We start from the raw sequence: 26,873 nt of genomic DNA, 5'->3' as shown, positions 1-26,873 counted from the left end.
AAAAACTACTTACCTCTTATACTAATAAGAATGATCTTGAATTGCCATAGTGAGTGCAGTAAAAATAAATATCCTCTCCTGGATTTTATACCCCAGACCAGATGTATGCAGGGCTAAGTACTAAAGACTATGAAATACAGACACCTAGGCCAGGTTTTTCAAAAGCTTATGCCAGGGAACTGGCAGTCTGAGAGGCTAAAAGCCTTTTTGGCTCTTCAAGCATTCAAGACACTTCTACAGATTCATAGTTGTTAAGCTCAGAAGAGAATGCCTGCATGGTAGAATATCACCTGGTAACTCTTAAACAGTTGTCACCATTTTCCTAAATACCAAAATGCCAAATAACTTGCAGATTTATTAGAACAAATATTTATAAAAAGAACAACTACTTTATGTAGAAATTTTTTGTGTAATAATTAACTACTTTCATAAAAAAGGTTGGTTACAATCACTGTGAAAAGCTTTATCTCAATTCCAACACAACTTTAAAAAAATGTTAACCTGCTGAGTCTTTTAATAACTTTGTCTCCTAGAATAAGACAACCTATTAATTGGTAAGAACCAGTGAGATCTGTGATGAAGTCACCAGTGCTTTATCTCTAACAAGGTAATTCCCTCTTCATGTAGCAAGTTTTTCAGCTCCTCAGTGTTTTGTCACATATTCAAATCCACTATGACTTCCAACATCTTTTGTCAGTATTACATAAACATGTATATTATGTGTTTCCTGAAGGCAGGGTGGACACTTAATTACATGATTATGTGTAGAGGTGGATTTTAAAAAGCATCTAATGAATCACACAGAAGCACCAACCTTGTGAGACAGTCATCTTTAAGGCACAACTGACACAGGAAGCATATTCCAAAAGATGCCTGTATCTCATTCCTCCAACCCTCCATCTCCCGGCTGATCCAAGAGGGTACAAGGTGCCACACATGCCCCAGATTCATCTGACTTCTATTCCACTAAACACAGCTGTTCCGTCTAAGCAACACACTGGGGGAAACAGGAATTTTTAAAACCTTTATTTTAGTTGTTTAATACAGTTTTTGATACAGGTCCAGTCCCACGGGGTTCCACCTGCAAAAGATTTTTTAAGAGCATATGACTAACTGTACAAAGTGAGAAAAAGATACATGCATTCAGAAGGGGTTAAAAAAAAATTACATATCACTGATTCAGTACAAAAGGCCCAAAGAATAACCATGTGCCTTTTTGAGAGCTGATATAGAGCTCATAGCGTAATGTTGAGGACCGAGGACAGACCATACTGGGACCATTTGCAGCAACCCCTAAGGAAATCAACTCACCTTTCCCTGTTTTTCACGCAGATTCTTTTATCCATCCTGAGACCGCACAACCCAGGAGCTCAATGGCAGAAGGTAGAGGGCAGAAATTCTGAATAGTTCTGCAAGGGATCTTCCTGATGGAGTCAGGCAATTCCCAAACGCCATGGGAAACACAAGACGAGGAAATAGGTTACTTCATGACCTCTACCCAAATATAAAATGGAGTCAGAAGCAACATACAAGATATCATCCTGATCTTAATTAAAACACACATGAAAGACGATCACACACTATTGTCTACTGGAGCGCCTGTACACAAACGTGAGGTGTGAGTCATTGCAGGTGCCTCAGCAACAAGAGATGTGAGCTCTTCGTATGCTCCTGATTCATAGAATCATAAAGGTTGGAAAAGACCTCTAGGATCATCAAGTCCAACCATCAACCCAACACTACTATGTCTCGTAAACTGTGTCCCAAAGTGCCACGTCTGTGTGATTCCATCAACTTTAGGTCATGGCCACTGGATATGACTGTTCTCATCAGACAAGGGGAAAACGGAATAAATAAGTAAATAAGCAAATAAATAAATAGAAAATAACAGTGTGTGTGTGTCTGTATGTATGTATATGAAGAGAACAACATGTATCCTTACCCAGAAGATCCATGGCATATTCATGATGAGAAGAGTTAAGAAAACAGACTGCATAGGTGTGAAGGGACACTGAGAATGACAGTCTGTGACCACAGCAGCTGATGAGAAGAAGCACCTATATGGGAAATACCCAGCTGTACCGCGCCAAGATCCAAGCAACAGCTGCAGTATTTCATAGAAACACTGTGAGCTCCAAGAATCAGCAGCTTAGTAAAAACTCTACAGATGCAACTGGAATTCATCCAGTATTAAAACGTTTCATGATATGACACACTTACATGGGAGGAATAAAAACTCACACCAGTTACAGACCTCTACCTTTGACTGTATGTTTTCATACTTTCTCATGTTTTCATACCCTTTTATCAGTTCCCAGTGAAAAGTAAATGTTGACTGTTTACACAGTTCTCAAATACCAGTTTCCAGGATCTTTTGCTGACTGCACAAGAATACTGTTCTGTAATATTTGTAACCGTCAGTGGCTTATTTGTTACCATGTGTTTTGCAAAATTATCTGATCTTTGTCATTTGACTGTGTGTAAGAAACATTCCATACATTTCACAGCTTTCAATGCTTACCTACATCACCCTGCCCTCCCTGCCTCAATAACTAAAGTAGAGTCTGCTTTTTTAATTGTTTCTCTGAAGTATTCAAAATCAGTTACTGTTAGAGGCGAAATATAAGGCAGGATGTTTTGATGAAACATATGGCAGATAAAACCTCAAGCAGACTGATAGGGATTATTGGAGGTTGTTCTTTTTCACTCCCTGTTCTGCGGGGAATAAGATACTGCTAGAGACCATCTGGGAAATCCACCTAGCAAATCCCTTGTTGCAGGGATCTAGGACATCAACAACAATTCCAGTTCCTCGCTTTTTTTTTTCTGTGGCATATTACAGCTGCACCATTGTTGTTTCCTATAAGGCAGAAGGTTATTAATCAGAACTACATGGACATTGTGATCTTTAGTGAGCTGAACTGTTGCAGATCCTCTTGGAGTAAATGTCTATTACCTAGGTTGCCAGTTCCAGAGGATTGGACTCAGTAATTCAGGTGACTCCTTACAGTCGTCTTTTCTGGTAATTGGTATTATTACCTACAGCTACTATTTTGTTCCTAAAAACAAAATTTCACATAGGTCTTCCTAGGAGTCTTTGTAAGCAATTGGCGAAGAACAGAGGAGAATTAACAGAAAAAGCTGAAGTGGCAAAAGGAGGGCTAAAAGACTAACAACAAAAAGAATGATAAAAGAGAACAAAATAGTTAAATAGTTTTAAAGTTGAATTCTACTTCTCCTTCCTTCCTCTATTAAAAAATTCACCTGTTTAGTTCTCTCACATCACCTTACAAATCCAGTTATGTGATTAAGTATCCAAAAAAAGCATTCAGTGTCCTGTACCTAATTATTCCCAGTGGTTGCTATAGAGGGAAAACAGAGAGCACACAAAAGCACAGTTTGAAGGTGTATCAAGTATTCAGCAAGACGATTGACTACTGGCATTCATTCAATAAAAAACAAGATTAGAAAGCGGGATGTCTGCAAGACAACTAATAAAAATTATATTTATTTTAAAACCTCAGTACTATGTTGTTATAAAAGTCATTAAATTAAAAAAGAAAAAAATCTTTGACTTCTTTCCTCCCTTTCTTCAGCAGCTGACTTGGTATATAGAAAAGAACTTAATACCAGATGGAAAAATCAGGGGTAACATTTCAGGATTATTAACTTTTTGAATAACAATATAGTTTTGGAGGAATGTAACATGTGTAGAAAGCGGCCAATTATTCAGCCATTCATCACAGATTAGTTCTGAGGATCAGCTCTTCAACCTCTGCATCTGAAAAATAAAAAAATGACAGTTCATTAGCTGTCAATAATATTAAGACTAAACACAATTGCAGTAGGTAGAAATTATTGCTGCCCCATTATATCTTGCTCCATTTATCATCAAATAGTATTTAATCTTCCAAGAGCAAGATTTGCTCTCAGTCTTTTTCTAGTTGGTAGAGGAGCTGCATATGTGGTAACGGAAGGAGAAGAAAAAGCTGCAGCAAACCATTTGACCTGGTAGGACTTCAACACAAATTCAATTTCCTTCCTAAGAAAAAAAAACCCAAAACACAAACACAAGAGTTAGGGATTGAAGATATTCATTGTAACAATGCCCAGCCCTGAAGGTATCTGTCAGGAACAAACCCTGGTTGAAGTCAACAGGAATTTGCCTGAAAGGTAAAGACTTGGGTTCCCAGGCTGTTGAGTTATAAAAAGTTCTTGGCTGTAAACAGGGAGGGAAGTAGTAATTTCATGCACCTTACCTCACTGATTGCAGATGCACTTGATAACTTTCTCCCTTGTCTGAACAGATGTCCAGGCACTAAAACCAAGTTGGACAGTGTCCTGCATCCCCTCCAGGTACAACTGTTTGTTTCAGTATGAGGGACTGATGACTCCAAAGGTGGGTGTGAATGAGGATAGGCAGCTGGATCTGTGAGTAGTACACATGCAATCTGGAATCAACAGCACCACTGTCTGGTACTTGACCAAGGTGCACTTGTTCCTTTAAAAAAACTTCTGAGAAGATTTATGAAAGGTCACATTAAGTTATTCTCTTCCATGCCAGTTTTACATTAGCTGGTATTTCATAGGCATATGGAGCCAGATTGTATTCTCCATTACAGATATGTAAATCTGGAGTAGCATCATCAACTTCAGTTTAATTGATCTGGATTTACATCATTGTAATGAATGCCCTGCAGGAAACCAATTTCATTTTCAAGAGCTTTCACTGAACATGAAAGCCTGCTACTAAATGTACTGCCAATGGGAGGAATTAGACATAGAACTGATGTTATCATAGACAAAGGACTTTGATGACTGTGACTGTTAAAGAACGCTAGAGCATTCATATTTTCTGACAAGCACTGCACTGATTTTTTCATGCACCTGTAGTTGCCTCTCTTCACAACAACATTCTATTTAGCCATTTATTATGGGTAACCCCCAAAATCAGAAGATTCAAGTCTGGAAAAAACAATGCTTTATAAATTCAACTTCCTTTTCAAGGAAAACGCTTATTAAACCATTGTACTAACACAAATTTTGGGGTACCATAAAGCTTCTCAGTGGCCTGTAACAATTCCCCTACCAAAGAGCAGCAAAAAAGAAGACAGACCTTTTTATCTTCATAGAACTACACTGCTTTCTCCAAACAACCAATAAACTGACTTTTGGAGCTAGAATATTTTGGTATTCTCAGCTTTCTCATTTTCTAAAAGTAGGGGAAAGTAAAAGTTTGATAAAATGGTAAAGCAAAATAAAAATGGCTCAGTCTTTACAATGAGACCAACCTATAAAACCCCTGTGTATGAAGTAGGAATTAATAGGGAAAGAGAAAACAGGCTAGTTAGTCTCACTCTTGTGCAGGTGATTGGGTAGGAAAAAAATGAGGAGATCACAAAACTCCCTGCACACGTTTTTTGTTCTCCTTTCATTAACATTCTCCATGCATAGGAGGAGAGAAGGGGCCTATCGCCTTCCATTGTAGTCTGTCTATCTCTCAAAGAGCTGTGAAAAACACTGGCATGCCTGTTACCTTTGCACAAACCTGAGTATAGCAGAGAAAGAAAAAGACGCATACTTCAACTGAACATTTGAGCCTGCCTTCACACACCAAAGACGTGAGATGCAAGTCAAAAACTGTTGTAGCCTTGTATCAGCTACATATGATGGCGGCAGGGGTAGATTTCACCTTCTTTTTTATCATTTTTATCACTTCTTTTATCATTTTTACTTTTGAATCTCAGTACAAACTATTTCCAAGGATTTAGTGAAAAGCAGCAATGATGGAATCCATCAGATAACAATTAAGGCACAGCTGGAAGAAGTCACCATCCTTGTCTGGGTGCTGTGGTTGCAATGGTAGAAGAAGGCTGGACCCTTGTGGAGCTGCAGGCTCTACCTGTGCTGATGTCTTGCTGCTCCACGGGGTGCCTATCATGCTGGCTTTGCATTCTGCCCCACTTGTATGCTGCTCTTTGCTCAAAATCTAGTATGCCACTAGCTCTTGTAACATGTCCTGCCTATACCTTTCACCAGACTTTGCTTCCCTCTCTACAGGTTATTCATTACAGTAGCAAAGAGAATTTCATGCTAAGCCTCTTCCTAGGATTAACAATTCAGCCATAAAATAAGTCTGTCAAACACCTGGACTACAGACCCTTAAGATATCTGCATAAACAAAAGAGCATTCAGTAAAATGCGGCATTGCTTTAACACTTTCTATCTGACTATGGAAATGAAATAAAATATAACAATTAAAACAAACAAACAAAAATCTAGTTTCCTTTTATGCCGTACCTAGGTAGTCAGATCCAACTTCAAGCAAGAGAGAAAAGTGAGAAGTTCTGCAGAGAGCATGAGTTGGAGTAAAAAACTCCTTTCCAGAAGACTTAACTCCTAATCTTTATCTGTAACTTGGGCACTTGGCAGCATGAACTAGGAGGGCAAAAGGGCACTTTCTTTTACCAAAAAAGCCAACATGCAGAGTTCAATGGTATCTTCAAAAGAGGAGGAGACACTTCGATCTTACCCTTTCCAGCTTTCCTTCCTGCTTAGAGCTGAGGTAACCAGATCATTTAAGCACCATATGACAATGCTCCAAATTAGCTGAAACCTGTCTAAGCCATTTGAATATAAACAATGAATGATGAAGAAAGACAAAAAAAAAAGATAAATGTTTTAGTTATGAAAAAAGAAAAAAGAAAATGTTTCCAACACTGTTCTCCAACCTGCCAAATTCCCACATTTTACCTCTTGCTTCAAATACATGCACACCTGTTTCACATTTCCTTAAGAAAATTTTTAAATAAATTACCTCCTAAGTGACTCAATAAGCTACTATCAGTCTATGTAAAAGCCCACTGTAACTCCTGAGGACTCCACTTGCTTTGGAAAAAAGCTATATGTGCTCTTATATTCTGAGCATTTCACCAAGCAAACCTGCAGACAAAAATACAGGCAGAGGGAACTAGACAGACAGTGACTTCACATGCCTCAGAGAGACAATGTCAGATGTGATGATGTTCACTGGATGTTAGGAATGACCTTTCATATTTTACTAAGATACAACCATATCTTTAAAAACGAGAAAGAGTGTGAAAGGTTGAAACTCTACCTTACTCAGAGGTGGTGTCTATCTGTGGCTAAACTCGTGCACTTTTGGAAACCCACTGGATTCATGATGCACCATCAGATTACAACAGGCTTATCTACATATTTGTCTGTTCAGGTCAGGCCGCTTGGATGGTTGTGCCCAGTTCCCTTCAGTAATGATAAGCTCCAGCAAAGCAGGTGTTACAAGATTCTACCGCTGGACTAACCACTGAAGATAACTAAAGTTCTAAATAGAGCAGTGTGCAGGAACTTCAAATGGCTCTTCAGTCAGGATCTCACATATGCTCTGGCTTTCAGATCCCATGCAAGATTACAGTCGCTAAACCTGCCGTAGTGTAAGTGCATCCATTACAACACCAATCTGAGGTTGCAATAGTTGGGAGCAAACAGCCTCTTGCAGCAGCCCATAACAATAACACTGCTTTTCATATCAGGCTAAAGAAAAAAGCCTGAGAAACACTTCAAAAGCCCAGCATTAAAGATTTGACAGAAAGTAAGATCTTCCTTTTAGAAACTACATGAAACCTCTGCCGTGTGGTGAACCACTGTAACTATTAATGACATGGACATTAGGATGCAGTATTATAATTAAAGGTCACTGTATGCAGCAATCATTATTTACTGTTCTCTCCTTTAAAACTGTGCTTTTCTTTTGAGACTTAGAGAAAAATTACTTATCTTGTGCACTTCTCCATGCAGCCAATTACACACTCAAGTAAAACATAGTGCATATTAACTTAGCCTACCATACATCCAGAGGGCCTGGAGGTGTCCAATTTTTCTATCAGAAATTTTGTCTAGTAGAAAGAAAGAAGACATTAACCAACTGTCTGCAATTAGCAGGTATCTGGACAAAATGGACACATGGGGTGCGTCCTCCTTGTTACCTCACTTTAATGCGTCTCCTAGGCATTCATAATCAGTAGCACGTGCTTGTATCTAGGAAATCCCAAACAGAGGTTTTGCACATTAGGAATGTCCTTTGCAATACAGACACAATGAACTATTAATCCAGGTAAAAGACAGGGCACAATGTAAGTGTGGTTGGTTAGCTCAAAAAACTGTTTTCCCATACTGCATCACAATAACCTTGTTATCCAAATGCAGAAGAAGCAATTCATTTACAAGAAGTGGACTTGCTATGTGTCATGAAATAAATGATGTGGAAGAGAAAAAGCTATGTAATAAATTTTCAAAAATAAAATATATGATCTAGGAAAAACCAATAACACAAGAATCAGAAATCAAAAATTGCAATGCTACAGAGACTTCACCATGGTCATACAGAAACCCAGCAGTCTCCCACGTAAGTATATAATGATCTAAAATAATTTACATGTGCACTTAACTATTTGAATTCATAGAACTGCATTTGCAGAGCATCTACAGATGAGTACATTATAAGTCTGTTGTAGTACAAAGACCCAGCCCTGTTATGGTAAACATATATGTAAATATACATGTATATATATTTGCAGATATACAAAATTTCACTGACTTTAGTTTAGCCCTAAATGGTTGTAGAAAGCTCTACTGCCACGAACATCTGAGTCTTCCTGGAGGATCTGTTCCCTAATATCAGTTTAATAAAAGCATATATATAAAGTATATATATACACATATACATACATACACACATACTTACAGATATATTTATATTTAGGACTATTAAAAACCCATTTCTTCCTTGCATAATGTTTTTTCAGTGAACGGTAAAACATTTTGGACCAGATTTTAAGGTTATGTTACAATCTGGCAACTCCCTCGGCTGCATTCAGCATGTGGTCTTTTTACACAAAGAAGAGGTTACCACACTGAGGATTCAAAGAGTAAAGTCACACTGTCCACGGAAATGTGATGCTTGTTTACAGAGTGTTATCAACATCAGTTTTAAAAGTCGTATTCTGAAGTGACTGAACAAAGCATTCTTCAAATAATACACCCTAGTTGTTTGAAAAGTTGAATTAAAAATTATTCACAGGGTTATCTAATCTCCGGTTATTCATCAGAGTCTTCTCAGACAAGAAAACTTGATTTATTATTCCCCCAAAAGCTATGTTTCTTACAAATCACTAATTACGTCCTGATTTTAGGGAAACGTTAAGTATCCCTGTTTTGACATCCAAGACACTTTCACAGAATGAGGCCACTGTCTAGCAAACTCTCCATACAGCATAAGCATATAATTGCTTCAAATAGGTATTCACAAGATGAATATTCTAAAAATTGAACTTTCACAAAGAAGTAACCATTTTCAAAAAACATTTACCTATTAACTGTCAGATTTACAAAGAAAATATGATGGAAAAACTACCATTTTTATCCCAACTGCTTCTCCTGATCATATTTGTGCAGCACACACAAAATTATCAATCAGAACTATATTGTCAAATGCTGGAGCCCACCACTACACATGTGAAGGAAGTATTGTCCCTGTAAACAGTCTTGTACAGGCAAATACCTATAATATAGTTTAACAAAACTGCTTGTTTCCAGAAAAAAATAAACTCCCTTAAAAAAAATCTGTGATTTGGTGGAGGAGATACAATGTGTTGATAGTTTACAACTGAAAAAAAAGTAATCTTTTGACTTTTTTTTGCTAAATTCAGCTCTGAGGTGTTATCTTTAAACCTAGCATGGTCAGTGTGGATGCCAGTTGACCAAAGAAACCGTGGTTTCAAATTTAATAAAACATATATGATGCAGTATCCAAAAAGGAAACTCAGACAGAGCAGGTAGGGAACATGCCAGCCAATGGGTCTTCCCAGCTCCAGCCCTTTGACTGTGGGTCTCAGAGAGTCCTGGCCATTTCAAGCGAGTAACATCTTCTGTTGGCTGAATGGGCCATTGTAGAAGCTGGGGGAAGCATCATTTATTACTTCCTGCAATACTAGCCCAATAATTAAGATATATTTCCCTGCATTTAGAAACCAGATACTTTCTTCACTAACTTCTCACATAACTTTTCTCAGTTCTTTGCCACATAAAGATACCCTAAGAATATTGCATTAAAAGAAGTGGCATATCAATTTGATATTTGGTGAACACTGCAGATTATTGTTCTCATGAAAACATGATCAGAGGTTATGCTAAACACAGTTGCTTACCCATCACTGCCAATGATGCCATTATTCAGGTCTAATCATGTCTGACAACTGTATAACTGAATGGCCGGAGGTTAGATGCTGCGAGAGCACTGGGAGAATTCCTAGATGACTTCATAAAACAACCTACATACTTGGTGTATTCCGGGTAAAAAGGGAATGTGAGAGGGGGCCCCTAGTAAAATACAGTACTCTGTTAACCTTACTTGTTCTTTATTTTGTTTCCTTTTTGGCAGAGAATTAGAGTTCCTTGTGATACCCTTGCCCAAGTGCATCCAGTGGGTACTGCTCACAACTAGGAATTTGATCTTCTGCATTGTTCAAAATCAATCGGCTCAGTAATGGCCAGAGCACTCTTCTGGAAGGGCCCAGCAACCTGAATCACCAGGGGAAGGCAGGAGGACCTCCTTGATCAGGTCTAAAGCTTGCAAAACATTCTCTGGCTCATTAGCATGTAAGACACTGCTTAAAGTAAAACAGCAGTAATGATTTATATGAGTATATACGTATGCATATGAAACACTGAGATGCTGTATGGCCCCATTCTATTCTAATACACTGATGGGCTTTGTTCCTTCTAAAAATATTCTATGACTTTTTTTTAAATTTAAAAAATAAGAGTAGAATTCATCTGTAAAATATGAAATTGGCCACAAAACATTCTTCTGCTCTCCACTCAGCTTATAAATCTCTGTCAAATTTTTCTTTCTCCCAGGAGCATGTTCTTCCTGAAGTCTTCACTCCATATTTAACAATCTTTACTGCATACCTAATAAATCATATACTTAAATGAACTGTAAACATCAACATGAGTTTCACTAGGGCAAAAAGGGGAGAAAAATCTGCATATTGTTTGCAGTATAGAGTGGGTAGGATGACAGTGAGTGATGAAAGAATATATCGATGTGGGGGATGATTCAGGACTCTTAAAATTTGTAAAATAAAGAATGAGATGGCTTTGTCATATCAATTAATTAGAAACAGATTTTTAACACTTTTTGATACTTTTTTTTCATCTGAGTTGGAACAGATTAATATTGGAAATGTAACATTAGGCTATGTTCTCACCCCAGCTATAAATGAATTCCACATTAAGACTCCTCCCTCTCTTCACCAAGCTTATTTGTGTATTTGCAAGGGTAATGGCAGAAGCAGCAATGGACCTTAGGCAAATGAGCCTCTGTGTCTATCAATATTTGGGTGACTGGCTTATAAAAGGTTCATTGGAACAATGTGCCCTGGAGCAAATGAAGACACCATCCATGTTAGCCACTTTGGGACTCACTGTGCAACAGTCAAAGTACTGAGTAAGTCCAGCACTGGAGTGTATACGCATTCTGAGACTAGAGCTATTCAGAACATTCTCAATAAAATGAAAATTTGTGGAAACAAAAATATTCCATGCAGATAAATGGGTTTTCATAAAGATTTTATGGAGAAGGTTTTGGGATACATGATTTCCTGAACCGGCATGGCCAAGAAAGAGAAAGATTAACAATCTCCCATTTGGTTTCTCTTCCTTCTACCCACCAAAACCAGACACTTGAGTTAAAAAAATAATTTCAAGTTTTTATTTTTACTTCACAGGCAATGAAGACAGGAGTTGTTGTTCTCTAGACATCAGTCATGTACAATCCTTTTCTGCATATACCTAGAAAAAGTTTCTGTATCACTCCTATTTCAAAGCCCTGCAAAAAATGTGGCCATTCTAAGCACATCTGTGTTGTCAGTTTATTTTGTAGTGAGCTACTGAAAGCTAGTGACTAGCATTAACAGTATTTGGATCCAATACTAACATCCTATTACTGCTGCTGTAAAAGTGGCAATCCAATTGGGAACTCTCAGATAAAAAACAGGAACTTGTCACTAGTAAGATCAGTAGATAAATTCTGTGATACAGGTGATTTCTTCACGCTTCCTACAGTATGCCCTCATGACAAACACCTTCCTAGAAAGCTAGCTATCTAATCTATAGGATTTGTCTGTATCTACAATATAACCACCCTTGCTTCTTCTTACTCACATAATGGAAACTACAGAGAAAAGCCCTCAGGGGATTACAGCTTCTCAAAGCAAACTTGTCAGTTTTAATTCAGGTTAGGTGCCTGCATAACACAACCAATCAGGAAGGAACCACATCAGTTCCTTTCAGATGCTGGTAATTCACATGTAGCAATTTGCTTGGGCATACACACGGAACATTTATAAGGATTCATTCTACAGATACATAATACATGTAATGAGATGGTCATCTGTAAATATACATAGATATATGTATCCCAGTATATATACATATATATATGTATTACATTATATAAATATTTTAATATATATATTTCAAATGGGTAATGTAGACAGTTCTCAGTAAATGGTCTGATAAAATTCATGCCTGATGGAGACCCGCACTGGTCTTTGTCAGTGTGTCAGCACAATATATATGCCTATATACATATTCACCCATGTACATCCACATACACTTAATGTACGTATGCATCATATATGTGTAACAGGGCATACAAATCTATGTATAGCATTTGAGTAATGATGTGACAAACATTAGACACATTGCATTAAGTGCTTAGCTGGGAATAACCCTTGGTTTGGCCTCACAAATCTTTTCCTTTTCTAAGCTACACACTTCATATCTGGAGCATGTGGAAGCATCTTACCTTGCTTCCATTTTCTCTTGCCTCCCGTTCCATCTTGAGATCAGAAATTAGGAGAGTCTTGTATTTGTTCTTTCCATTATTGCTGTGATCATCTAGTCTGTATTCTGAAGTCAGCTGAGCAGAGAGGGGACTGTCACTCAGGTTCAGAGGCTGCTCATCCTGCTCCAGATTTGTTTTGCCATTACTGTTGGTTTCTGCCATCTCCCTGCAGTGTGTTCCCCCTGAAGCATTGGAACTGTGTCCCACGGTCTCATTGCCATTAAAACTCTCTGCAGCTGAATCATCTATTAAAAAATATATATTTTCAGTCACATGCCACATCATCATCTCTGTCCAGTTCAAACATAATTTATACCTTCACAATGTTTTTCAAAATATAATGAAAATGGTTTATATTACTAGCACCAGTACATTTCTGCAAAATGTACACACACCCTCCTCCACGTTTTCAAGTAAAAACTTAATGTAAATCCATAAAATATTACTAAGTTAATGGAAATGATCTGGGCTGACACCTTAGTGTCACTGTGTATACAAAAGATAAGTATCACAAAGGATTCTTAGGGACAAAGTGACAAAGTCTGCCTTAATCCATCTGTTTGTCCATATGTCTATGAATCAGTTTAGATTCTTATACCATGCTCGTTACTGCAGCATTGCATATTTCTGAAATCAACAGAGATGCACATGGCACTGAGAGAGAATCTAGTTCTCAGGTTTTAAGGGTGCAGAGCAGCATATGTCATATCCATAAACATCCTCTTGCACAGACACGATGTAAATACATCTGATGTATTCACTGCTGGCAGTAGAGATTATACTGGAAAAGCTGACTCCAGAAAAAAGGATCCTCTCTTCATTTTGTTCAGGTACTCATTCACTTTGCTCATTCATTGTGTGTAATAATATATTTTAAAATACTGATGAATAAAGGATTAAATAATCAACCTAAAAGTTACATCTGAAAACTCTGGATGTGTTGTTGTTACCCCTAAGCTTTTACAGCTGAAATGTGTGATTAACAGGTGTCTTCACATGCTTATGGGTTTGTGTATCCTGTGTTTGTCAGCACTGGCATTTGCCACCTATGCTACTACTCAGGCCTTCTTTACTTCTAAACAATCCTTTGGCCAACAGGCTATCTAGTAAAACAATTCATCCTTCAGTGGATTAAATGGCAGCAGAATTCAACCCTCAGTTTGCTTACTTCTTGTTCTCTGAAGGACCTCTTTTTTGGCGACTTAGATGTTTTTGCTAATGGTGCAGACACCTGCCCAGGGCTCTACAAGCCTATGCTGATTGCAGGCAGTGAAGCTGGAAACAAAACTGGGGGGGTTAGCAGCCAGAAATGTGTACAGATTGAAACTGGAAGTACGGGATGAGATCAACCTTAATATATTAGTACCTTAATATACCATCTGCTTTCAGTCCTTTCTAAACAATGTCCACAGAAAAGAAACAAACACATTTATATACACATGGAACTTAAAAAAACATCAGGACACATTCTTTAAAGGATGTGCTCAGAAATACTCATGCTTGAAACTACATGATTAATCAAATTGTTGACTCTTCATAATTAATACAGTAAAAAAAAACTATTCGCTGCCCTCAGATCAGAATTTTAAGTGAAGAAAATACTGTATAAATGGGTAATGATCTAAGTCAATTAAGCACTTAGAGAGCCATAGACAAGCCATCATATATCAGTGGCTTGCTTGCTGTACTCATCCAATGCTTATGTCAAAGTATACAGGACTGGGCACACATTCTGAATATATTTTATAAATTGCTTTGTTTTGTAAGCCTGTAAAAAAATCTGGTTTCATGAAAATGCATAATAAAAATCATAATTTAAATGCTTTTATTTAAGGAACTTTGTTTTGTTTTACAAAATGCTTTTTAACTAATGGCTGCAATAAAAAATAAAGCTATATTTTGGTATGTACCACTTTTAAATTACCTCTTACAAATACAAATGTACATACAATAAAAGACATAACATTCCTAGAATAAGACTTTTAAACATGTACACCAACCCAACTTGCAACAGAGCAATGGAAATGTTCTGATTTAAAAACCCGGGGCTACCTGAGGATTTCAGCTACATAAATTAATAAGGTGAGCAGGATTTTTCCTTAATAATCTTTCTATCATGCCCTGAGACTTATGTCTTATAGGGCACAACACATTAAAAAGGTTAAAATTCTAAATGCAGCTTCAGAAATACACAATTTTATTATTCTGAGCTAGAAAACGGCATTCTAATATAGGGTCTTTCATTTTTCAAAGAAAATAGCCATATTTACAACTCGTTTTCAAAGTTCTGAAATAACAGAAAGAAATCCAGATTTCTTTTTTTAAGAGAGAAACACTTTGGTTACCACTGATTCGTATTTAGGACTGTTAACAGGTAATTGGCTTCTTGATTATCAGTTTAACAAGTGACAGTTTCAAATTGATTAAATCAATTACTGAATCGGTCACCAAGTGAGGGATGCTCCTCCCTTTGAAAGGCTCAGAAAATTCCCTGCTGTTGGGAGCAAAGAGAGAAATGAGAGAGTAATCAGACGCAAAGAATCACCTAAAAGCTGGGGGCACTGCCTACCCTGCAGGACACAAGTCTGATCCTTAGCAAACTTCTGTGTGCTGGCACCCAAGTGTCCTGGGCTGTGCAGCGCAGAGGACCCGCTACCAGGACATAGGCGGCTAAATGGGAACGACAGAGTAGAAGAGCTGTGCCTAGTGCCAGATCCAGGAAGAACCAAGTCCAAAGCAAGGCTGTTAGTTTTGGCTTGTAATCATAAGCAATAATGCTTTTATTTCTTTTCTTCTTTTCCCTCTATGATGAATGGTTGACAACTAAAGCTTACACTTGTCTGAGAAGTCTGAGAATGTTACAATGTAAAAAAAAAATAGTTCCTTCATACTTGTTCTAACACACAACCATTGAAAAAATTCCTCTGCTGAGTAAGTGTGATCAAGCATTATAATACTTTGAAACAATAATACACTATTTACACAACTTTGGTTTTGCTTAGCAAATGCTTAGTTACTTGATGGTAAATCTTGTTTTGTACTATAAAGTCAAATACCTGCTTTTACAGTCATTTAACCTTGCTTGCTAGAAACGGGAATTATTGTCTGTCAGGATAACGTTCAAGAGAATGGCTACAATGGCTATAAATCACACTTTTGCCGAGTAAACATAAATATGTATTGCCACAAAAGAGATCAAGAAAAAAATAGTGTTTCCTTACAGATGTTACCAAGGCAACTAAATTACAAGGCTTAGTACATTTCTCATCCCTGAGCAGGTGGTCTATTTTTGCCAAGAATAAGTCTACTCTAAAGCAAGAGCTTCTGAGGTATCAGAAACACAGACCACATCAGTAATAACTGGTTCTGGGGAAAAAGGCAGGAGGGTCTGGCCCAGGAGAGGAAAGACATGTTCACCCTCAAATATGGGCAGCCAGGGCCCCAACACCTCCTGGCCCTGCTCGTGGCTGCTGGGCCGAGCCGCCCCGCTCCGGGGCCTGCAGGGATGGCAAGCACGCATGGCTGCCACACAGCTGCCAAGGGGCAAGGCTGGTTTCATGGAGGACAGTCCCTCAGACCACCCTCTCCAGCGGCAACCGCCTCTCCGGGGGCAGGAGGTGAGATCTCACCTCCTCGCTACGCCCAGCGTGGCTGGCAAGCAGGGGCTGCACATAAGCCGGGGCCCGGGTAGGGACTGGCAGTTTGTTCGCAGAGTTTTCTCACCTTTATTTATCACAACACCTCAGCAACAATAAACTGCTAACGCTGAAAGCCTGTTCTCTTACCAAATATTTTCCTCCTCCATCCTGCAGAGGCAGAGGTGTCGCAGCTTGGGGAGAGCCGTGCGCAGGCCCAGGGGAGCCGGGGCTTTGCCCAGCTATGGCTGCCGGCGGCTGTTTCTCCAGGGCGGCTTGCCAACAGCTCCTCTTTCAGGGCAAGGGCACCCCTAACAGCAGGCGCCGAGGGGCAGAGGCCATGGGCCCATCCCTGGGGCTGCAGTGAAAGCTGCTGGAGTGCAGCTGGGGAATGCGGTGGCACCCCTGGGACCCACCGACCCCATGGTGGCAGTTGGGGGCTGCCTGGGCCCAACCCCTGTCCCTTGCCAGGGGGAGGCCAGGCCCACCCTGCACATGGGGCAGCAGCCATTTACCCACTGTGGGGCTGCCCTCCCACAGGAGGCTGAGCAAATTGCAGCGGCCCTCCCTGGGTTCACTTCGGCATCACCCGGCTGGCAGTTGCTCCCGGCTCCCATCCCACAGCTGGTTGATGAGGGGGAAAATAAAACTCCGCCACAATCAGCATACATCTGCGTACTTGGCACCGACTGCACCGCTGATGCAAGGACATTGTGTTTTCAAAACATGCCTCTTGTCTGAAACGCTGCCATAGGGCGGGTTTATGGGAAGACCTCCAGGGAAGCATGGCTCAGGTGTTGGGAGCTGAGAGGGGTGGGAGCAGAGGGCTTCCCTGCCCTGCATTGTGTTTCAGGGCAGTCACAAAAGAGGCTGTGGGATGAGTTCACGTCTTCGTCACCTCCCAGGGCCGCTGCTATCCACAGGTATCAGCCATGACAGCAAATGATGGCCTTATCAAACGCTGCTGCTTGCTCAGGACAGGACACATGCACAGGAACTGCTGAGTCATCAAACCTTACCCCAGCATGCTGGAAGACTGAAGGCACATCTACAACTGTTTCTGTTACTTAAGCCTGAAAAGGGAGAGTCTGACTGCAGAACATGTATATGTTTCACCTCTCAAAAACAGCCAGCTGGTGTCTCACCTATGAAGAGATCCTTCTCTAGTGATTAAAGAACATCACCCCTCAGAGCAAGACCCCAAGAGCAGAGGGAAGGTATCTTTGGATCAGGCAGCAGCCTTCTTGTTGAAGCAAGGAGCACTGTCCAGGCTTAGGCATGGACTTCTCACTCATAGACCAGTATTTCTTAAACCTTCTGATGCCAAGACCTTCTCTCACCTTGCACAGAGGTACATGCTGATCCTCTGCTCTGACCAACACCCTTTGGGCACCTTCAGTCCAAGTACTTTCTGTGTTAGGGGTAATTCTCAAAACAAGAACTGCCGTAATTTTCCTGCTTCAAATTAGTTTCTAATTATTCATCGCATTGCACTAGAACTTACACGTCATCCTTCTAGATTACCTTGAGGCCAGCTAGACACAAAGTGACACCAGCTTTGTTTCTGCACACTTGAGCAGTTCAGGCTTATGCCTGAGAACTTTCCAGGCTCATTGCAGTCACCACTGTATTAGTTTCTCCCCCTGCTTTTGACAGAAAGCTGGAAATGGTCGAAGAAAACACAATGCCAAAGAAAGCCCAAGCAAACAGATGCTCTGAGTTTTGACTCTCAGAACTGTTGCATCCTTCACTTCAGTTATCTGCCACAGACATCCACATTATCATGGCCTAAACTTCTGCCAAAACCCAGTTTCTTTGTATTTAACACCTTGGATTCTGCAAGGTGATTTCCATGACAGTTGACAGTTTAAGGGCACTCAGATTTAGAGCAGGAAACCAGGTGTTAATTTATAGGATTATGCTCTCCTACCAAGCAATGTCTAGATTCATGAATGGGCAAACAACATATATTGCTAGAATTGGATTCCTCTGTTACAGGCTAAAATACAGCTTTTCTACCCAGAGAGAACTGTTTTCAGACCAGATACGTGAACTGCTTAACACCGTTCTCAGTAAGAGTGCTTTCTTAAAGAAAAGCAAGTTGAACTGCACACCAAATCTGGCTGGAATAACAAGTCCCTCAAACACAAGTTTTCTGAGAGCACAAATTTAAGATCTAAACTCTGATATAAGTGTCATTGAAGTAGTGTGAATCTCAAACCAAGGTACATATATACAACTCTCACTTGTCACCTTGAGAGAAAAACCTCCAGATGTTTTAAAGGATCTCTTGCATTACTCTTAGCAATCAATTTCGTACTAGAAATCACCCAGATTTTTCATATACCATGCAGATAAGTCAGGAAGGAGTCAACAAGCCATTCTACACAAAGACAGATCTCTGAATAAATCCTCTCCCTCTCTCAAATTAATTTTCAGGCTAGGATTCAATTAATATTTAGAGTATGCTTAAATAGTTTATACAGCTGAGATTTCAGCTACCTGAAACTTACTGCATATTTTACTAGTCAGTAATCCAGTTGGCCTTCGGCTCTAACAGCAGTAGTGTGGCACAGTCCTACAATCATACAGCCACATGGAAGCTCAGATCTGCTGAGAGGACAGATGTGGTGATGAGTCAGGGAGCTAAGGAACCCTCTTATTAACACTAAGAATGAAGCAAGGAAAAACTTCTTTACTTTGAGGGTGAGACAGCAGTGGAACAGGCTGCCCAGGGAGGCTGTGGAGTCTCCTTCCCTGGAGACATTCAAAGCCCGCCTGGGTGCGTTCCTGTGCCACCTGCTCTAGGTGTGCCTGCTCAAGCAGGGGGGTTGGACAAGATGATCTCCAGAGGTCCCTTCTAACCCCTACCATTCTGTGATTCTGTGAAGAGCCCCATGATACCATAGCAGCTCTAACACAGTTCCCTTTTTTTTGCCATGAAGCAGATAGATAGATAGCCTACTTAGGAAGTACACAAAAAACAAGGGACAGGCAATTAACCTTACAGCACCTTTGGCTCTTTTGAGACATTCTGACTACATGAGGCTGTCCCACAAGCCAAAACCATTCCTGGTGATAATGAGTCAGATTAATCACACCAAATGAACAAGGCAATTGTTGGGACCATTTTGTTCATCCTGCTCAAAGAAGCTGAGATGGGAGAGGGGCACATATGCAGCCCAAACAGACAGTGATGACTGCAGACTCCAAGGTAGCATGCACACAAGTTAAATGAACGCTTTGAGTGGGTTGACTGTCGACAGAACATCTCTGAGAGCTGCAGTTACTGTAAAATGGGTAACTGTTCTTCCTAAAAGGAAGAGGTTGGATGTGAATGAGTTGAGTGGGATGAGTGAGACTGAAGCTGCTGGCTGTGCAAGTACAGGCTGTCATAAAACCCATTCTTAAAGATTGTCTACCAAAGTCCTGTATGAGGAAGGGCCAGATACCACCAGCCCAGGTCTCACTCAACACCACCTTACACCCTTAGCTACCTGATTCATTTGAACAGGATCACTTGCAAGAGACAGTATTGCAGACTGAAGAATGACAGACTCCAGACCAGTTTTGAGTTACTCTGCTGTTCTCTTTAACCTTTGGCTTCAATATTGCACATACTTTCTTTTTCCTATGTTAAAATACAATTTTAATGAAAATAATATGCTACATAAGCAAAATTTAAAACTAAATTAGTTACATGCCCTCTGTAATTTCACAAACCCAAGGCATGCTAGTAAACCTTCTTAACGGGAGTATTGAAAAAAATGTTCTGCTGGTGGCAACTGACAGCAGGAAGTTTTGGGAGAGGAACACCACGAATCAGACAAAAGGTGGTATAGAGTGATGACTCACAGAAGCCTCTGTAGTATGAAGTAATTATAGAGACTTTTCTAAAAGAACTGATAAAAAGGTGAGGCCACATTTCACTCCCACCACTTTTCACAATGACCATTTAATACCAATTTGTCACAGTTATGTATTTGGTTATGCTTCATTTACACCACAAGTCACGTTTCAAGCAGAAGTTCAATACATAACTTAAAAGCCAGTCAGAATCAACTATATCTATTAATCTTCATCATTCCATTTCATAGTATGATAAAGAACAGTGGTTGAATTAATGGAGGTACAAAGGTGATTTCAGACCCTCTATTATTCCCCGTTTCATGAAGTGTAAGAATGGCCATAGTTGGTCAGATCAAAAATCCATTTAGTCCAATATTCTATCTCCAGCAATGGCTGTTAGATGTTTACGGAAGACAATAAGACAAGCATATACAGTTCTTCCTCCTATGACTTGCTGAGTCCTTAATAATTTTCAGCTTAAGGTCTTTCTAAGCTGGATGTCGTTGCTAGCAACATACTGATGCTCAACAGATTTCTTTTCCATGCAAATATCTGGTCTCTCTTTGAACCTGCATAAACCTCAAGTACCCTTCTCTGCACCTCCAAAAAGTTACTGCCACTATTTCTGTTTCCCCTAAAATGTCAGTACTGTGTCAATGAAACAAGGAACAGGAATCAAGAGGCGGGCAAGAGCCTTTCAAGAGAACAGATGCAGGGCGATGTGCACAGAGCTCTGTCCCTTCATTTGCAGTGAGTCTGCATTTGCTCCATTACAAGAATACGTGTTAATTGTCCTCTTCGGCTAACCTCACTAATATTAACAATTTTTCTTCTCCTTTTGATACATGTAGCTTTTCTGATGCGGTTGGTTTCTATGAATTCAGCTATGGAACTCGCTGCTTTGAAATCTGAATCTGGAACGTCCATCAGTTTCAGTGCAATGCCAGTCACTGAATCTCTCACTGTTGTTTTCACTGGTGGAGGAATAGGTCAGGAGCTACTTCATATGATCACACCCTGCACGTGTTTATGAAAAGAAAAAGGAAGAAAACAGACTACAAAACTAATCCTTAGCATTGTCAACAAAAGCACAGTAAAAATTTTATAGGTTTGATATACACATGCACATACACAGTGGAACTGGCATTAGCCAGGCTGTAAATCTTATTTCATTATTACACAAACTCCCCAATAATTCACAGTTTTTCCATGGATAAATGTCTCTTCTTGTTGGAGGCACAAAATAGGCAGATATTTTATGAAATTATAACATTAAATAACAGAACAGTGAACAACTGCCACTCCATGACATCACCAACTATCAGAAAAATAATACTGCCCTGTCAGTCACAGTGTTATAGAAGCACTCATTTATAAAGCTTCATGATCGATTGCATGCTTACTTTGCCTGCGGAGCTACTATCCCTGCATATACGCAACAAGGAGATGAAGCAGAATGGCTGTTAGGGGGGTACTGCACATGTAAATGACCAATCGAATAGCCCACTGGGTGCACAGTAGTCTTATTATCACTACGCATCTAGCTTATATTTGTGCTTTGGCATTTCCACTTCAAAACACATAGCCCTCACTGCCTCTGGGGAGAAAATCTCTGGTTTTCTCTTTAGTCTGGAGAAACCTCTAGGGCACTTTTTGTGGCAAAGGCTCTATCAAGCAGTTCTTAATACAGAAAACCTGCAATTCTAAAATTTTTTATGCTGCATATGGGATCATATTTGAATTTGGCATCGAGAATTGTGGCTTAGAGCTCCACCTCTGGACAGGCATTGCAAGAACAAGTTCTCATCCCGGTAACATGAGTGATGCCAGAGGTATTGCCTTACACTCATCACAAACAGGTCTCCAGGCTTCAGAGCAGTTTATTGATATGAAGCTAGAACTAAGGAAGGCTGGGAGACAGGCAGGAAAGCAGGGCTCAGGACCAACTAACACTGACTTTTGAGAATCACTGAAATTCCAACCATGTGCACAGCACATCAGCCACAAAGACGTTTGAGATGGCAACATGTTAAGGAGAAATGTGAAGCCTTTTTATTAAAGTAAAAAGAGGTAACCTAAGAGATCTTACCCTCTCCTCTTTCTTGCTCAGCATGGAAGAGGCTTATGCTGCTTTAGCTGAAGGCTGCTGGGGGCAGCAGCAGCTGCCGCTGTTCCTGGCAGCAAGAAGAATCTGGTGCTTTGCCAGCAATAGACAAAAGAGTAACACAAGCTTCATGTTTGGTGCCTAAATGTCAACCCAAATGGGGCTGAAAGGAATTATGTTAAACTTATCTGCCACTAGGACCTAGTGCATGTGTGTGATGTCATATTTTACTTCATCAGGATCTGCCGGAAGACAAAAGCAAAGAGGAGAGATCAAGCTGGAGTCAGTAGAGGAAATTCTCTGCAGACTGGATGCCCCAAATACTGTCATTTTTAATAAAGCCCTTTAAAGGCTAAAATTTAGCCTACCAGCTTTGGTGTGTCCAGTGGGTTTACATAGTGATATCAGTCTGTACTTCCTTCTGGAAGGGTGAAGCCCTGAGCACAACCAAGACGAATGATTGCTTAACAGCTCTGCACCCCCTCAGGAAACTGCTGCCTGCTCTTCTATGAAGGCAATAAGGCTATAGAGGAGGACGACCTCAGGCTCATTATACCCCTCACCAGAAACCTGGGAGAGAAAGAGGGGAGAAGCCTTAAGAGCAAACAGAAACGGCTGCTTTGAGCTTCATACGTCCTTAGCAACATTTACCTCAAACTCCTACGTGGGCCCCCAGCACAAATGGCTGGATTTGCTTGTCTACTATATTCCTGGCAGAAAACTGAGCAGAAGTTTCCTCTTGAAATATGAAAAATTCATATGTCCGTTAATATTTTGCCTATCACTAGACGACTACAATGGAGTAGAAATAAGGAAAAATCTTACATATCCCCCCCCCCAAAAAAAAAAAAAAAAGATAAGAATTGTGAAAAGATATCTGTACGTGCCCAAGTGTAGGAAAACCAAGAGTTCTGCTGAAGTTCAACAGATGCTGCTATTATATTTTAAGGTTTATTTTAGAACCATTCTGAAGACGACTTGCAAACAGTCTTTGCTTTATATTTGTAATGTATACACAGTGTTCATGGCTATAAAGTAGCTATTTAGGTGCATAAAACAAAGAGCAACTTTAAGTTCAAAATGCCTCTAAATTGGGTACCTCTATAGTAACAAAAATAGTTTAATTAAGTTGACAGCATAACTCTCAGTAACTATTTCTACAAATACTTCAGACTCATTAGACCCTTCATCATCAGGTTCGTAGCTCTATAGTTCAGGAATTCAAAATGACAGTCTGATTTTTTTTATTTTTTTTACACAGAAATGTATTGTTTAAAGACTCATATCAAGTAAGTTAAAGCCATTTTATTTTTATTCACAACAGCATACTAAAAGCTAGGACTTGAAAAATGATTCATAACTAGAAGTGAAAACATCTCCTACAATTTTCAGATTTTTTTCTAGTTTTCGTTTGATAATGTTGGTAAAATCAGCTGGTTTTTGCAAAAGATTTGATTTTCACTCTAGAACAATTTTGTCACATCCTTTCCAATCAGCTCTCTCCATTCATATTAACATACAGGCTTTCAGGAAAATTTCCTAACTCAGCAGAGAGTAAAATAAGTGCCTCTAATATTCACATACTGAAATTCAGTTTAAAAATAGGTAATAAACATGTAATTGGGAAGAACTAGAATTATGTGGAATATGAAGTAGGAACTTACAGCCTTTGTACTTCATCGCAGTTCTAGCATTATCAACAGTGAATTAAACCTTCCTTGATACATTAGGAAAGTGGATGTTAGTGAATCTGAGAAGTCAGAACATTAAACATCCAAGTTTAGGACTCCATTAGGGTTGCTGTTTCCTCATTTAATGACTGTGATGTAATTCATGTTTTTGCCGAGACAGAGTCTCAGTAGTCAAGTGTAGGATTCTGTTACAGATAGACTGTAAGTTTAGAAATTTGATGAAGAATTCCAGATCTTGGAAAGCTGCTATTACAAACTGGAGTAAATAAGCAAGTTTGAGGGATATAAATTATATGTTCCTTTTCAATTCAGTCCACTTTTTATTCTGTCACTTTATAATATTTAATGCTTTCTGTGGCAGCATGTACATTTCTGTTTCCTGATTTGAGCATGCCTTGGATAACTACAGTAAGTGGTCTTCCTACTTACTGAGTGAAAACAGTATTCTGGTGACACAGGGCAAGACTTGGTAACAAACTTGATGGCCTTTCTCCATCTGGCAAGCAATCATTTTTGAATTAGGATTTTCCTAATTTTGTTTTTCACTGTATCAAGTGAAAGTTAAAAATATTCAGCATCTATAAAGGCTAAGCTCCAGCCCAAACACCAGTAAAAGAATGCAAGAGGTGACAACCCTCATCAATGCTAAGGAAGCTTTACCTAAACACAAAAACATTGCCATTGAGGTAAAGGACATAAGCGTATCGGGAGTCTCCCTACTGTGTTGATTACAATTATAAGCATCAAACAAAAGGAAGAAAAGTAAACAGTACTGATGGTTGGTCTCCCTTTCATCAGTCCGAAAAACCTCTCTCACATAGAGAACATCAGAACTGCCATGAGAGATGTACAGGCGTTATCGTACGCACGGCATTAGAATCAGTTTGGAAGTTCAAAACAGTAAGTATTTTTTCCTACTAAAAAAAATTGCATGGCCCAAGAAAGCAGAATCCTGAATCATGTCATATAAGTTTGGTTGAAGAACAGCAGATTTGAAAACTCTGTAGACAAACATCCATGATTTGAGGTCTTTGCCACCAGCTGGGTGACATCAGGCAGAAGACAGCAGAGTTCCCGTGATGTATTAATACTACAGCAAGGTCTCTTCTGCCTTCATTAAACTCACCACTTTTAAAGCCCAACTGCCTCATAACACCACAGATAGACATGTTGACTTCCTATCTGACTTGCAAAATTAAAACATGCTCTTTCCTTTTCAGAAATTATTTTCAGCAAAAAATAAAACATGCTTTTTCATTATCAGAAATTATTTTTGGCACAGACATCAAAGTCAATAAATTTTTCACAGTTCCCAAAATATAGCTGAGCATTTGGTCACACATCATCTAAAAATGGACTTGAATAAGAGGTATCTGAAGACAAAGAAGAATGATTTTTATAGAGAGTCTGTCAGCACAATATCTCTGGCAAACCAAGTAACTATGATTCAATGCCCAGAAACTTCACAAAGCCCAAAGTGTGTGATAGATAGTTCTGGCATATCCACTGCTATTCCTCACCAGAGCTGTGGACTTTAAATTTTCACTGTCAAGCCACCTGACTAAGCAATGCATCTCGTTTCGAACTTTCCCTCCCACTGCAATGCAGCGGACTGCATTTGGGAGGGGAAGAGAGCAAGGATGAGAAGGTGCTTTGAACAAAAGTGTAAATGAAAGATGGGAAAACTTGAAAACTATTTGTGCTTGTAAACTTTTGCATGAAGTCTATAATTTTACAGTTCTTTTCCAAGAAGCTAATGCCAACAGAAACACTACAAGTCCTTGGACATAATGCTATTTTAGTAACTTTCAAAAATTTTCTTCTCATTAAAGTCAGTTTGCCCTTGCTGAAACACCACTGAGAGCTAGTCTCAAAACCAGATTACTCAACAAGGCCAGAAAGTAAAGCAAACAGAATACTGTCCTTCAGTGAGAATCCATGAGAAGCAAAGCATCCTGCCCACAGATGATGTTCTCTGTTGCAAAGCTAGCTAGGGGAGGAAGGGGGAGCCTAGGGCAAGAACACTCACAGAAATGCCTGGTGCTATTTTACATAACAAAGTGAAGGACAACAGCCTGGAGAAGAGAAGACTGAGGGGGGATATCATCAATACCTATAAATATCTAAAGGGTGGGCGTCAGGGTGATGGGACTAGGCTCTTTTCAGTGGTGCCCAGTGAAAGAACAAGGGGCCATGGGCACAAGTGGGAACACAGGAAGTTCCACCTCAATATGAGAGAAAACTTCTTTCCTGTGAGGGTGAGACAGCAGTGGAACAGGCTGCCCAGGGAGGCTGTGGAGTCTCCTTCCCTGGAGACATTCAAAACCTGCCTGGGTGCGTTCCTGTGCCCCCTGCTCTGGGTGTCCCTGCTCAAGCAGGGGGGTTGGACAAGATGATCTCCAGAGGTCCCTTCCAACGCCTACCATTCTGTGATTCTGTGATTCTGTGATATTGCAAAATCTGCTATTTTTCCCTTTAAAAACTGCAAACAAGATTATTTATCCCACGATACACTTTGTATTTTGAAGGGATCATCATTGTACAGCTACTTTAATCTAGTTGAAATGCACATTAGAAACAGAAACAGCTGTATGACAAACAGCTGTATGGCAAACCTTTTCTCAAGCTTCCAGAGACCTTCAAAAATACAGAGTGCTTGCAAAAAG

General features: G+C 39.7%; 1 protein-coding gene across 2 annotated transcripts in view; it reads right to left on the bottom strand.

Annotated features, from left to right (window-relative positions):
- The window catches only part of NOL4 (nucleolar protein 4), a 198,429-nt gene that overhangs the window by 69,387 nt on the left and 102,169 nt on the right, over positions 1 to 26,873 (bottom strand). For both annotated transcript variants that reach the window (XM_064442777.1, XM_064442778.1), the window contains exon 6: positions 12,890 to 13,173. In XM_064442777.1, coding sequence (XP_064298847.1) covers positions 12,890 to 13,173 — 284 coding nt within the window. The remainder of the gene's footprint in view (positions 1 to 12,889; positions 13,174 to 26,873) is intronic.

The sequence above is a fragment of the Phalacrocorax carbo genome, chromosome 2 (genome assembly GCF_963921805.1).
Source record: "Phalacrocorax carbo chromosome 2, bPhaCar2.1, whole genome shotgun sequence".
NCBI classification, from domain to species: domain Eukaryota; kingdom Metazoa; phylum Chordata; class Aves; order Suliformes; family Phalacrocoracidae; genus Phalacrocorax; species Phalacrocorax carbo.
The sequence above is the reverse complement of the archived record's forward strand: the minus strand, read 5'-3'. Positions and strand labels throughout refer to the sequence as shown.